Source organism: Canis aureus, chromosome 1 (genome assembly GCF_053574225.1).
Source record: "Canis aureus isolate CA01 chromosome 1, VMU_Caureus_v.1.0, whole genome shotgun sequence".
NCBI classification, from domain to species: Eukaryota; Metazoa; Chordata; class Mammalia; order Carnivora; family Canidae; genus Canis; species Canis aureus.
Window position 1 is genome coordinate 94,609,654 of NC_135611.1, and position 14,546 is coordinate 94,624,199.

Consider the following 14,546-nt stretch of genomic DNA (forward strand, 5'->3'; position numbering starts at 1 on the left):
GCGTCCGCGCGGCGCCGGCGAGCCCGGGCGGTCCCGCGGGGTTGGCCAGGTGGGCGCACGCAGGCGGGGCGCCCCGGGCCGGGGCCTCGGCCGCTCAGGGGCGCGCGGGCCGGGCGGCGGCGGCGGCGGCGGCTACCTGGCTTGGCGGGCGTCGAACTCCCCGGGGCGCCCGGTGGCCCCGCGCAGCACGAGCTGCTGCAGCGACAGCTGCACGAGCGCCCGCAGCGCGAGCAGGTAGAGCGCCAGCCCCAGCGCGGCGCGCGCCTCGGGCAGCCCGGTCCCCGCGCCACCGCCACCGCCGCCGCCGCCGCCCCCCGCGCTCCGCTTCCGGGTCCTCGCGCCGCCGCCGCCGCCGCCGCCGCACGTGTCCCGCGGGGGGTCCCGCGCCGCGGCCTCCCTCCCCGGCTGCGCGTCGTCCCGGCGCTCCGCTCCGACGCGGTGCCGCCTCACGGCCGCCGCCGACTCCGACCCCCACTCCATGGCCACCACCTCAGCCGCCGGCCCCGCCGCCGGACACGGCCCCGCGAGCGGCCGCCGCAGCGCCTCCTAGAGAGCGGACGGAAACTGCAGAGGGCCAAACTTGTGCTGATTGGCCCGTCCCGCCGCCGCCCAGCCCCGCGTCGCGGCCGCGCCGGCCGAGGGGGGCGTGCCGCGGGCCTCCCGCTCCCGATGCCTGCCCGAGCCCCGCGAGGCGGCGAGACCAACGCACGCGGCGCGACGGGCAGGTCCCCTTTCGTGAGGGGCGACAGAGCAGGGAAAGCAGGCTCCTCGCTCCTAAGATGAGAACGAGGGGGCTGCGCCGAGGAGGCCCGGCCCGCGCCATCCGCAGCTCCGCAGTCCGACCGCGTGCGGCCCCCGCGCTGCCCTCGTCTCCACGTGACGCGCGACGCGCAGCGGCGGCTCCCACTTACCCAACACCTGCCCTGAGCCGCGCGCTGCGCCCCGTGCTTCCTGCCCCAGCCCATCACCCCCGAGCAGGGAGGAAGGTTGCGTCTCCCGAAGAGCTGAGGCGCTAGACCGCTCCCGGGGGGAGCTGCAGCCCAGCCCAGCGGGCTCCCAAGCTGGGCCTCTCAGGGTGGCACTCTGCAAAGGAAGGCTCGGGAAAGCCGCCCCTCCCTCCGCGCCACCCAGATGCCAGAGACCGGCTGGTTTTCCCCCTGCCTGCTGATGCGCTGAGCCTCTCTGCCTCGAAGCTGTGCGTCTCCGGCACCGGGCACCGAGGCCAGCTGGGCAGGTGCACCTGCCCGACGCCCTGGGGGGATGCTCCTGGCCGCGCTCAGGCCCACCCGAAACCAGGGCACCGCTTATCCTCAGCTCTCCCGACACGCCGTCCTCTTTCTCCGTCCTTCCTTTTACAACGTGATCCTCGCACGTGCTGTTCAGGCTCCTGGGATCCTTCTTGCCTCCCCTCATTGCCTAGCTACCTTCTCTTCCTCCTCCAGATCTCAGCTCCAGTGGCACTTGCTCAAGCAGAACTCTCCTAATCTAAGGAAGCCACTTTCCCTAATTTGTAGGATCTCACAGCACCGTGGTGTGCACATTATCATTTAAGATCTTTATTAAGATTTTATTTATTCATGAGAGACAGAGAAGTTCCCTGCTGGGAGCCCGAGGCGGGACTGGATCCCGGGACCCCAGGATCACGACCTGAGCCAAACGCCCATGCTCAACCACTGACCCACCCAGGTGCCCCTATTTTATATCTTTCTCATGAAGACTGTAAGCTCCACAAAGACAGGAATCATGTCTGGCTTCACTCACCATTTTATTCCATCTCCTAACACAAAGCACCACACATAAGTAGTTAATAAATTTTCTCTTAAAAAAAATTTTCTGTATTTATTCATGAGAGAGAGAGAGAGAGAGAGAGAGAGGGAGGCAGAGGGAAAGGCAGGCTCCCTGTGGGGATCCTGATGCGGGGCTCAATCCCAAGACCCCAGGACCATGACCTGAGCCAAAGGCAGACGATCAACCGCTGAGCCACCCAGGTGCTCATCAATAAATATTCCTTGACTGAGTCATAAAATGAAATTTTATGGCAGCAACATAATTTTAACGATTCTTTTTAGCCGACGAGGTCCGGGAGACCAAGGACAATGCCTATCTTGTTTATTCATCACTATGTTCCCGATGTTTATCTCTGTGCCTAGCGCATGGTTGTCACTCAATACGTATTTATTGAACGAGCAAATGAATATATATTGTCTTTTGTAAGAACCAGATTTCTTGCTATTCTCTTTCCAAAAACTCAAGTACCTCTACCATCTTTGGAAGCTAAGACGTCAGAAACAACTCTGTCCACTGTAGTGTAACAATATGTGGAGCTCACTCATTCTTAGAGGAAGGGCACACATGTCCCCTGATCTTTTAAGCTTTACTTATTTTATGCTGTCACTTTCTGGGCTGGGTGGGTATCAGAAAACCCTGGGGTGAGGTGTACACCTCAGGAGCTGTGTTAGTAGTTGAATCATTTGGGCATTCTTCTTCTGAATGGGTGATGTGTGTTAAGCATTCTCCGATGATATGCTGTGGAAGGCAGTGAACCAGAGCAGAAAAGAGCCAGGGTGTTGGAGTCAGATCTGAGATCCTCAAATTGTGTACCTTTCGATGAGTATGTCATTATGCAGGTGACAGTCTCGGGATCCTTATCTGTGATCATGGAGATAATGTCTGCCTTAAAGGGCTTTAGTAAGGATTAATCAGCTAATATATAGGATGATCTTTACACATAGGTCTCATTAAGTAATATTTTCTGGAATGCTCCTTCTTATACAATCTTTTGCAGATTGGACAAAAGGGCATTTTCCTATGGTGATCATCACAGGGCCCAAGGTGGTGCACATTATTTTAGCTGGGTCCTTGATGACAGCTTTTCTCTAGACTTGTGTAAACTATGGTATTCACATTTGAATATTTTTAATGTACCAACTGTCAGATATCTACTCTATCAGATACTGGCCAAGGTGAGGAAACATACAGAAGAATAAATCTATGTTTCTGCCTTCGCAGAGCTTACATTCTAGTTGAGAGAGACAACAAGAGGGTGTGTATCTGTGGGTGAAGAAAATGTCACATAAAGTGCTACAAAGAAAAATAAAGCAGAGAATTGAGAGTGACTGAGGCTCTTCTTTTTTTCAGTTGGGTGATCAAGGAAGATCTGAGATGACAAGTGAGGTAACCTGAACGAAGCGAGAGATGGGGCCATAAGAGCCTGAGGAGAGAATGTTCCAGGCGGAGGGAAATGCATAGGGGATATTCAGGAGCAACGCTGAGTAGGGCTTGTGGCTCAAGCCGACTGACCAAGAAGGGTGGTGATGGAGGGAAAGTCAGAGAAGTAGGCTGGGCCTGGGCAGGGCCTCCTGAGTGACAGCAAGGACTCTGGGGTGGTGTTGAGCCGCGGAGAGCCGTGTGCTGAGTTTTGTGTTGTAATATTGCTCAGAGCCTTGGTGCCAGGCAGAGCAGCACCCTGACCACACCTGGATCACAAGGCTAACAAGAGACTTGGCTAACATCCAGCCTTTGAAGTGTTTGAAGCCATTGATCTGTATGTTTGTGTGTGTGGGTAGCAGACCACTCATACCCTAGTTCCCAACTATCAAGTCCTGGGTGGGGGCGGAATGAGACATGCAAGGCTCTGAGAATGAGACAGCAGCTCTGTCTGGTGACCTACCGATGACTGGGGTTGACTCACCTTATCCCGCTTGGCAGACAGTTGACAAAGGGAGAGCCTGACCAACCTACAGGCACAGAGATGTCCCAAGTTCCCTCCGTTTTGCCACCTCTCAGGATTTTCTAGTAAGCTGACCAAGTTGAGTGAAAGGGCACACAGGCTGTCAGGATTCAGGGGAAATGCCAGTCCTACCTTCCACTGAGCTCACCCTGGAGCCAACGTGCCTCCTTCTTTGGAAAAGGTGCTCCTAGGGCACCTGGTGAAATGAGGCTGGCAGAAGCTACAGTGACAGTAAAATCAGGGGAGGTCCCGGGCCGAGAAGTGAGAAGAGAATCCAGATCAGCTACAAAAAGACAAATGGGCTGAGAAAACCGGAGCTTTTGGAGGGGAGAAAAATCAAATCAGAATCTCATACCATATCACACACCCAAAAAGAAAAATAAAGTAGAATTCGGAATTAAACATAAATTTTTTAACTGGTAGGAAATAAGGTAGGGGCACCTGGGTGGCTCAGTTGGTTTAGCATCTGACTCTTGGTTTCTACCCACGTCGTGATCTTGGGGTCCTCTCTCTCTCTCCCACTGCCCTTCCACCTCCCTCTCAAATAAATAAATAAATAAATAAATAAATAAATAGATCTTTTAAAGAAAAAGAAAGAAGGTAAACATAATAAGATAATTAAGACTTCAAATGGACAAGGACTCTAACCAAAAAAAAAAAAAAAAAAGTAGAAGAAATCACTGAGGGAAAAAGTCCCTCTTAACTTTATATTAAAAACAATCACTGGGGATCTGGGTGGCTCTGTCGGTTAAGTCTCTGCCTTTGGCTCAGGTCATGATCTCAGAGCCCAGAGTCAGGCACCCTGCTCAGTGGGGAGTCTGCTTCTCTTTCTTCCTCTACACTCACTTCACCCGTGCTCATGCTCTCTCCCTCTCAAATAAATAAAATATTTTTTTAAAAAATCACCAAAAACATGAAAAGTCAAATGATAAACCTGAAACATTATTTTCAACAAATTCTAAAAACGGACTAATATACTTTTACTCTCATTCTGTCTTGATAGATAACTTATAAATATAAAATGCTATTATGCATTTATAATTTACTATATAATTTAATAGATCTATTTAATCATATATATTAAAATCAGTAAGAAAAATACCAATGCCTCAATAGAAAAATAGATAAACCATTCATCCTTTGTATCAAAAGAACACATGTAAAAATGTGGACCATTTCCACTTAACATGTTGCAAAAGCTTTTTGTCTCAGTTTTAATTATAACATGCATTGCTCACATAAAGGTTAATAGATGAGCACTTTTATCTGATGCAGGTGGGATACATACTGGAATACCCTTCTAGAAAATAACTTGGCAAGATGAGCCAGGAGCCTTAAAAGAATTCACAACTTTGAGGGCACCTGGGTGCCTCAGTCGGTTAAGCATCTGCCTTCAGCTCAGGTCACAATCCATCCCAGGGTCCTGGGATGGAGCCCCCACATTGGGCTCCCTGCTGAGTGGGGAGTCTGCTTCTCCCTCTGTCAAATAAAAATACATAAAGAATCTTAAAAAAATCACAACCCCAGATGCAGTATTTTCAGAGGTAGGAATCTACTGAAGATGTAATTTTATAAGATCGTAGAAGAACACCTATCTATAAAAATCAAATATGTGGAAACTACTTCAGCAGAAAAAAAATAAAAGGAAAGTTCAAATACATTATAGTGCATCCAGAGTGTGGGACGTCACGTAGCATTAGATGCAATGTCACCAAAGTCTATTCAACAATGTGGGGGAAATGTTCATCTTATACATATTAAGAGAAAAATATACAATACAAAATTGAATAAAGAATATATTGAATGGGTATTAAATGTGTGGAAGAAAACACATCAAAGCAATGAACAGCAGTGACCTAAGAGTGGTATTTTTCTTCTTTAACCATTTGTGTCTCTGCCATCTTGTCTAGCCTGGGCTTAGTGTTCGCTGTAAGAACCTCAGAATGTGCTCAGGCCCCTGAGCCCTAGGCCTGGGGAGACACCTGGAATCTGCCGCATTGTCACCCTTCCCAAGGGAGTTAATGAACTGATTCCAGCATGGATGTGATGGGTGTGCTCTCAAATGGCTTTGGCTTTTGAATTTTCTTCTCTCTCCTTCATAGCACATTCCTAGTATTGGAGGAGAAGAACCAGGAATCTTAAGAGTCTCCAGGATTTATATGAGGAGTACACATCCAGGGCTTTGCGTTTCCCCCTGGGCTGCAGGGGTAGGTAAGCCAGGGCACAGAGATGTGACTCAGCAGTTTGGGGGGGAAGCTGACTCTGTGCTGAAGCGTTGTTTGGGGGCTACTAAAAAATTAATGAGTGTGTGTACTGTGGGGGCTCGGCCCCCCTGGGGCTGCACACTCTGAGCCCCCATCCTTTCTGGAGACTCTCTCTACATGGCTGTCTCCTCCCGCAGTCCCCTGAAACCCTCTGCAGGTGTCTCTCCTGGACTGGTTCCACTTGGCCTGCAAGCCCGTGACCTTTGTCGAGTGCTTACTGGCCAAAAATAGCTTCTGCGACCTGCGGCTTTCCCAACATGCCCCAAGGAGAAAGAGACAATGAAGGATCTTGGATGAGAATGACAGGTATCTCTCATCAAAGTGTGGTCTGAGGACCACATAACCTAAGAATTGCCTGGGGACTGGGATCACACCATGCTTCTGTGTCTTGTGACCCACCTATTGCTTCAAATCACTTCGGCACGGGCTTCCCTATCACCTTCCATGTCAAACTCCAGTGAATGAGCTAAGCTTGCTATGCCTCAGTTTCTCCATCTGAGAAGCAGGGCAAACAGGGCTGTTTTGAGAGCCATTGCTGCCCCTGTTCTGTGGGTCAGACCTCAGCCACAGGACGTAGGAAGCCGGGGAGATAACACCTGTGCATCTTTGACTCAGTTTCCAAATCCTCCTAACACCCCTCTGCAAATGCCTGAAAGGAAATTAGTGACTTCTTGGCCAGATGCTCTTCTAGCAACCTAAAGTGAAGTTGTGAAAGACCACGTGTGACACTAGCCTGACGAAAACTTGACTTCTGTCTTGACACAAAGGACAACAGTTTGCTAAGAGTGTGCTGTTGCTCTGTTCTCTCTCTACCCCTTGAAACCTGTGCATTCATGCCCCTGCACGTGTATTCCTACTTTCTCTGCTGAAAAACAAAACAAAACAAAACAAAACAAAACAAAAACCAACCCTGCTTTCCTCCTGCATCTCAAGTCTCTGCTCACCCTTGGTACGCAAGCAATCAATGAACAACAACAAAAAAAAAAACAGAAGGATTAAGAATAGCTACTCTCTTTATATATATTTTTTATAATGGGAACTTTGTAATGATCATCAGCCACAGAAAGGAATGAAGAGCTGAACAGGGTCTGCTGTGCATACACCTCAAACACATTCTGCCGAGTGAAGGGAGCCAGTCCCGAAAGGCCACACAGTGTCTGATCCTGCTCACCCATGGGAAATCCACACAGACAGAATGAAGACTGGTGACTGCCAGGGACAGGGAGGAGGGGAGAATGGGGTTGATCACCGTGTGGGTAGGGGCTGCCTTTTGGGGTGATGAAGATGTTTCGGACCCAGATGGAACTGGTGGTTTGGTTGGTCTGTGAATGGACTCAATGCCATGACACCATTCGCTTCTGATATGGTTAATGCTATAGGATGTGAGTGTCACCCCAAGAACAGCACATTAAAATGTTAATCAGTAGGAGCACCCGGGTGGCTCCGTAGTTGAGCATCTGCCTTTGGCTCAGGTCATGATTTGATATGATCTGGGATTGAGTCCCGTGGGGGGGAGGGGTTCCTGCTCAGTGGGGAGCTTGCTCCTCTCTCTGCCTCTCCCCCTGCTTGTTGTGCTTGCTCTCTCTCTCTGCGTCCCTTTCTCTTTCTCTCTCAAATAAATAAATAAAATATTGAAAATAAAATGTTATTCACTATAAATTATTCACAGCTGACTACAGTAAGTAGAATTTAAAAAGAATTCTCCACAGGCAGATGCCTGCCCAAGTTTGGAATGACAGTGAAGTGATTTGCTGCCCCACCGCTGCTGTTATAAAATGTGATGACAATAAAGGTTTCAGCAGCCTCTGCCGAGCAACTCAAGTTGGGGTTTCTGCTCTCAGTTTTTTTTTTGTTTGTTTTTTTTTTTTTTTTTAAGGAAATCAAACAGATCTGTGTCAGGGATATTGATTCTTGACCAAAGGCAAAGGAAAAAGTTTCATTCATAGCCTCAAGTTTTTAAAACCATTTCCTTCCAGATTCTTGGGGGGTTCTAATATCTGTTGCCATAAGGAGGCACCCAAACATCCCTGCAGGAGAGGTTAAGGCAGTTCTTTAAGGGAGCCCTTCGAGGCCGGGAACCCAACAGGAGAGATTCAGAGATTAAAACCCAGGGGACAGATATGGTTATTCAGATATGCTATTGCATCAGCAAGGTGGCTGTGATTTATTTGGGGTGACAAACAGGACTGACAAACCATTTCCTGATATGGGTGGGTAAAGTAAAATAAAACAGATCAGATTAGGGTTGTAGGGAATGGCAGGGACCACGGTGAACTGCCACCCCGAGCCCCACTGCCAGCACCCCCCAAATCAGTCACAGTAACCAATACAGTGTGGAATCTGGGGTGAGTGTCGCCAGATCTTCTAACTGTTCAAGAAACGGCAGCAATGCAGACGTTTGTGATACTTTCTGCTCTGTTAATTCTGGAAACTAATACAAAAAGAGAAGACCATCACGCGGGCCAAACAAAACAGGTCAGCAAACTGGATCTCACCTGCAGGCTGTGAGCTGGGAACCTGGGAACGCTGGCCTCTAAGCCTTCAAGGGCCTACCTGCTGGAGAGAAAATACTTCCCTGAGTGAGAATCAGGTTATACCCGGGGTTCTTATCTTATCTCTTGAGTTAGGGGAAAGTTTAAAGTGCTAGAGTGGATCAGGCTTAGCTAGCCAGCCTCTTCCTCCCTCTTGGTTGGAGGGCGAGCCTAAAGGAAAGCCTCAGATGCTTTCCTGCCTCCATCCCCCCTTCCTTCCCCCCACCCCCATTTCTAGCCACTGCTCTGTTTTGCTGGGGAGTTAGTAGGGAAAACCTTTCTGCAGTTTTCGCTGGTGCAGAGCCGAGGGGTCCTGAACCACAGTCTTCCCTCTCACTGCCACCCTGTAACCCAGTCCACACTGGAGCGGGACACGGAATGCACAGTCACAGCCTGTCCTTCCCTCCCAGGTCTTGGGGCCATGCAGCTGTATTTACTTTGCCCCCATGTCCCGTGGGGAGGCAGGAAGGGAGAGCAGAGAGTCAGTGGGCCCAGAACAAAGTCCATGGCAACACCTGCATCGTGGCCACACCCAGCCATGCCAACTCTATCTGAAGCTGAATCTTCTGTAAATCGTGACAGGCATTTCCAGGCCTTGAGACTCAATCACCTTGCGCACATTGGTTCTGATGTGAAGGAAAATACTTTCTTCTTAAAATTTGACAGGCTGACCCGGAAAACCCTGGCATTCCAAATCCTGAGACTTCCTTCCTGCGGTCTTCTAGCTCTTTCCTCGCAGGCCCCGTGACACAGTGACCCAGCAGGGGAGATTAAATTCAAGTTTTGTGACAACTCAAGAGAAACCTCTGTCCCCCTTGCCGAGACCTGACCAGGAGCCAGCCATGTGGGTCACACGAAAAGGAACCTTTTCTAGAAGAAACCTAGGCATGTACCCTCCTCACCCACACTTTGTTTATACATGGGCAGATTTTTTTCAGCTTCATCAGCCTCACAGGAAACCATAAATAGATTTCCAGTTGATACTCAGGCTTTCTGGTTATGTGAACCCCAGCTCTCCCTTCCAGAGACACTATCACGGCTACAGAGATAAAAATCAAGAAGGTCACATTCTTTCCAACTGGTCTACCATAAACCGCGGCTGGTTTAAGCACGGTTGGCTGTTGCTGTTGGCCTCCTGGTTTACTCCAAAGGGCAAGATGTGCCCAGCCTCACTGCAGGGTTAGCTGGGTTTCCTGCTCACGCCAACAGCAGAAAAGTTTCATCCTGCTCCCCTCCCTGGGAACGGCATCGGGCCTTTGAAACTTAAAACCTGAATTTGCTGAGCCTAAAACCTGAACCGTGTGGTGTTTTACTTGTTTCTGTTTTCAATCAGCCAATCTTCAAGGATTCTTTTGTGTCAGCTTTTCTTTTTTAAAATCATTGTTTGTTTTTAAACTTGTAATGCTCCTGACCTGTGATCCTGAGAGGATCTGACAATTATTTGTGTTCTTAAAAAAAAAAAAAAAAAAAAAGTCCCTTAAAGTTCCAAGGAGTAGGGGAAGAAAGAGAGAAAGCATGAGGGCAAAAGAATTGTCCACTATTTATCTTCTCTCTTTTCCTCTTCCAAGAACTGAATCCCAATTGATGAGTTGGGCTCCACTGGCCTGTGGATTAACGACACCTCGGCTCATCTCTCGCCCTCTCCTCTTGCTGCCAGGTGTCTTTTGTTATTTCTGCCACAGGGGAGAGAAGGGGAAAAAAAAAAAAAAAAAAAAAAAACCTCAGATTGGTTCTCTCTGATTATACCAAAGAGATTTGATTATCTTGGCCCTGCTTGGAGCAATGGGGTCAGCTCTTGCCTTTCCGGAGAGCACACCTTGGCCAAAGGTTCTTTGGACACGTTGGTAAGGAAATGTCCTTGAGTGAACTCCCTTCCAGAGTGAGCCGGGACCCCAAGGTCAAGGTCTTATGGGAAAACAAGGAGGAGGGATTGGGCCCGAGGAGTTCCTTTGAGGCCTTAAATTATTGACTGTGGGGGAGGAAGGGACATTCCAGGAGAGAGGAAATTAGTGAAATTCTGTTGCTTGGGGCCCTCACAGTGTCTGGGACGATGAGAAGGGAAGAGAGGAAGCCACTGCAGAGTATCAGGCGGGCCTGGGTGGTCCTAGGTGGTAGAGCAGGGCTCCTTGAACCCAAGTGTGTGTGAGAGCGATCCGGGATCTGAGTCTGGAGGTACGGGTGGGACGGATTCTGTCTCTGCAGCAGGCTCCCCGGGAAGGCTGGCACCGCTACGCTACCACACGAGACAGCCACGCCTCGTGAAGCAAGAAGGTAGAGTACGCTGGGAGCCAGGGACAGCCCGAAGGTGAGGCTAGGGGCAGGGCAGGAGCCAGCTGACAAAGTAGCCTGTGTCCACGTTACTGCGGAGGCAACGGGCCAACAGCCTCACAGAGAGATAGCCACGAGGGGACCAGGACCCCCAGGGCTGAATGGATCAGGGTTCAAGTCCTGGCTCTGCCGCCAACCTGCTGTGTGACCTCAACGAAATCATGTTATCTGTCAGAACAGGGATAATGACACTTGCCTTGCCTGCTCCCCAGGATTAAGTGAGAGAAATACAAGGAAGCTCTTGCTAGCCACCAAGGTTCTTTGCAAATGTGATCGATGATCATGTTGATTCTGCTGCAACGCTGCAGCCACCTACAATAACAGCCACGTGTGACCACAGCCCTTAGAGGAGTGGGTGGGTGTGGAGAGCAGGGGTTTGCAGCTACTTCACCACCCTCCAGAGCCTTGCCACGACACTAGACGTTCACCGGCCCCTGGTCTGGGACTTTGCTGTCCATCTGGTTCAACACGGTTACTTTACTTGTTTTGCTGGAGGGCTACTCATCTCAGAAGGGAAGAAGCATGAATTTGTGTTGATGGAAACACCTCTCTTATTTTGGCCTATCTCACATGTCACTTCCCCTTGATTGTGGGCAGGATAGTTGATTTTCCTGTTTGAAAATCAGGAACGATCTCCTTCTTGAGAAAATGCCAAATGGGTAGGCTACAAAGATGTGTTACAGTTGCCAGTTCTCGAAAACAGGGCCCACTTTCCTTTGTGTTTGACACGGTCATCCCCACAGACCCAGTACATCCTCCATTGCACCAGCATGCAGTCACCCCAGGTGGCCTCCATGACAGCATGGAAGCATAGGAGGGGACTCTGGCAAACAGGATTTTCTGCTTCACTTGTGGTTACATCTAGGAAATATGGATTTCTTTCCCCCTAATTCTTATAATTAAAAATTGCTCTCCAATCCACTACCTTAATTAGAAAAACCTTTCTGAACAACTAAAGGTTTTTTGAAGATTAGGATTTTGCAACATCTGAGCCGTCATCCAGAATGTCATCACTGATTACACAGTAATGCTAAGCTGTTGATGACTACATGCAGGCTTCAGGTGGAGTTTTAATTTTATTTATTTTTTAAAGATATACTTACTTATTTGAGCGAGAGAAAGAGTGCACACATGAGCAAGTACATGAGCAGAGGGAGGGGCAGAGGGAGAGAGAGAGAATCTAAAACAGACTCCCTGCTGAGTGTGGAGCCCCATGCAGAGCTCAATCTCAGGACCCTGGATCATGATCTGAGCCAAAATCAGAGGTGGATGCATAATCAACTGAGCGACCCCAGCATCCTCCAAAATTTTTTTTAATTTGGGTTGTTTTAAGCCCCTATACTGTGACAATTCTTTACAGCAGCAAGAGGAAATAATACACATACATGAGCAATAGCAGAAGGAAAAATTCTCACTGGTTTTCTCAATGAGTCACATACATATTGCTATCAAATATTTCTTGTTTTCTATGTAGACTTAGGGAATTGTAATTACTTTTTAATGTTCAGAGCCTGAACTTTTAATCACTGACTGAGCTGAATGACTGCTCCTACCTCCACCCCCATAAAATGTCCCTTGTTGTTGTTTGAAGGTTTGAAGCCTGAAATCTGTTTTAATAGGGATTGCTACATGAAGCCTATAAAGTTCATTTGTAATGGAAACTATTGATTGGGCTACCTGAATATCCCGTTTGTGAGAGAGTGGATGGTGTGCAGGAGGGTCAGTTTGAGCACAGGTGAATGCCAGAAAAAGAAGAGTGACCCACGTGGCATACGATGATCAGATGGGGCCATTCTGAGCTAGCAGAGAAAATAAATGGAGAAGACATCCTGAGCTTCATTCTTGCAACCAGGTAGTCACAGCCTAGCAGGGACGAGTGGGACCCTCAAGATAATTCCCCGGCCCCTTCCCATCACAGAGGGACTGGATCCCAGAGAGGAGAGCTGACCTGTCCATGGCACACAGTGAGTCCTGGGCTGCGACCAGAGCCCAGACCCTGACCTGGACCCAGTCCTTCACTCCACCCACTGCTCTCATGCTGGCACTTGGTGTACATGAATTCAGAACTTCCCATTAGTGAATGGTTCGGTCACTGTTCAGAAAGTAGTATTTGTAGACGATGCTCTCTCAGATCATGGAGAGATGTCCACTCCTCAACAAATCTTCCTATTACACTTGGCCAATGAAACTCATGTTATAACAAGTTTGTTTCAGAGCCATGTGTGTTATAAAAATAAATCATTCTGTTGCAGCACATCTTTGGCCTGTTTGGTCCCTGCAGAAATGCCTGTGCCGGCAAGGGCACATTTCACTACCTGCCTATTGGATCACACATGAATCCACCCACGTTTTGACAGAACATAGAAGAAACTAGGCCATAGGGCAGTCTGCTACCCATGCTGTAAGCTCACACACACAGGCTTCGAATGACCCCAGAGAGCCTGGTATTCACTGTGGGCTTGTGGATTTCAACCCAACCCTGGAAGTATGTTGTACCTATAGATGCACAAATGTGCACACATGTACACACACACACCCCAAATAAAAATGCATGCCTGGTGGCCACAGACCTACTTAATCCTTTTGCATCTGCCTTCCCAAATAGGAGCTCACTGTCACTTTAGCTGAGTGCCTACGATGTGCCAGCACCCTGATTTCAGTGCTGGGGATATACAAGTTAATTAGGCCCCAGTCTCTGGCATGGTGGAGCTCTCATTCTAGTTGGGAGTTAGTTGGAAATCCTTACAACAACCAGAGATGTAGGACTAGCTGATTATTTCCATAACCATCTTATTGACAAGGAAGAAAAACCAGAGCACTCAAGTAACAGGCCCAAGCTCACACAGCCTGCTGTTGCTAGAGCAGAGTGGAGCCCAACTCTTCCCTCCTTTAAACTCTGCCAACTAGTGTGTAGCTGGGGATGAGCGACATCACAGCTACCTGGAATTCTTGTTAAAAATACAGAATTTCCCAGTCTTCTGAGCAGACATTGGGTGGTGGAAGTGGTGGGGGATTAGGAGGAAAAGTGTGGCTGGGAAACCTGATTTTTTTTTTTTTTTTACATTTTTAAAAATTTAAATTCAATTTTCCAACATATAACATCCAGTGCTCATCACATGCCCTCCTCATTACCTGTCACCCAGTCACCCCATCATCCCACCCACCTCCCCTTCTACAACTCTTTGTTTCCCAGAGTTAGGGATCTCTCATGGTTTGTCTCCCTCTCTGATTTTCAAAGCTCCTTGAGGGACTCCAATATCACTTGAGTTTGTAAATCTCTGAGTAGATCCAGCTGTCAGCAGGTCTATACTCTGCTGTACATAAGAATTAGCTGGAGCATTTTAAAAAATAGATAACTAGGGATCCCTGGGTGGCTCAGCAGTTTAGCGCCTGCCTTTGGCCCAGGGTGTGATCCTGGAGTCCCGGGATCAAGTCCCACGTCGGGCTCCCGACATGGAGCCTGCTTCCCCTCCTCCTGTATCTCTGCCTCTCTTTCTCTATGTCTATCATAAATAAATAAATTAAATAAATAAATAAATAAATAAATAAATAAATAAATAAATAAATCTTAAAAAAAATAAAATAAAAAATAGATGACTTCCTGGGTCTGATCCCAGAGGTCTATATTCAGTTAATTTGGGTAGTGCCCAGGCAGTTATGTACTTGTGGAGAGTTGCCCAAATGATTCGAATG

The 14,546-nt window shown here is 48.6% G+C and overlaps 1 protein-coding gene across 2 annotated transcripts in view; it reads right to left on the minus strand.

Moving 5' to 3' along the window:
* ERMP1 (endoplasmic reticulum metallopeptidase 1) overlaps positions 1-483 on the minus strand; it is a 40,721-nt gene extending 40,238 nt beyond the window's left edge. For both annotated transcript variants that reach the window (XM_077909656.1, XM_077909657.1), the window contains exon 1: positions 137-483. In XM_077909656.1, the coding sequence (XP_077765782.1) occupies positions 137-480 (344 nt within the window). In that variant the 5' untranslated portion in view covers positions 481-483. The remainder of the gene's footprint in view (positions 1-136) is intronic.
* Between the last annotated feature and the right edge of the window lie 14,063 nt (positions 484-14,546).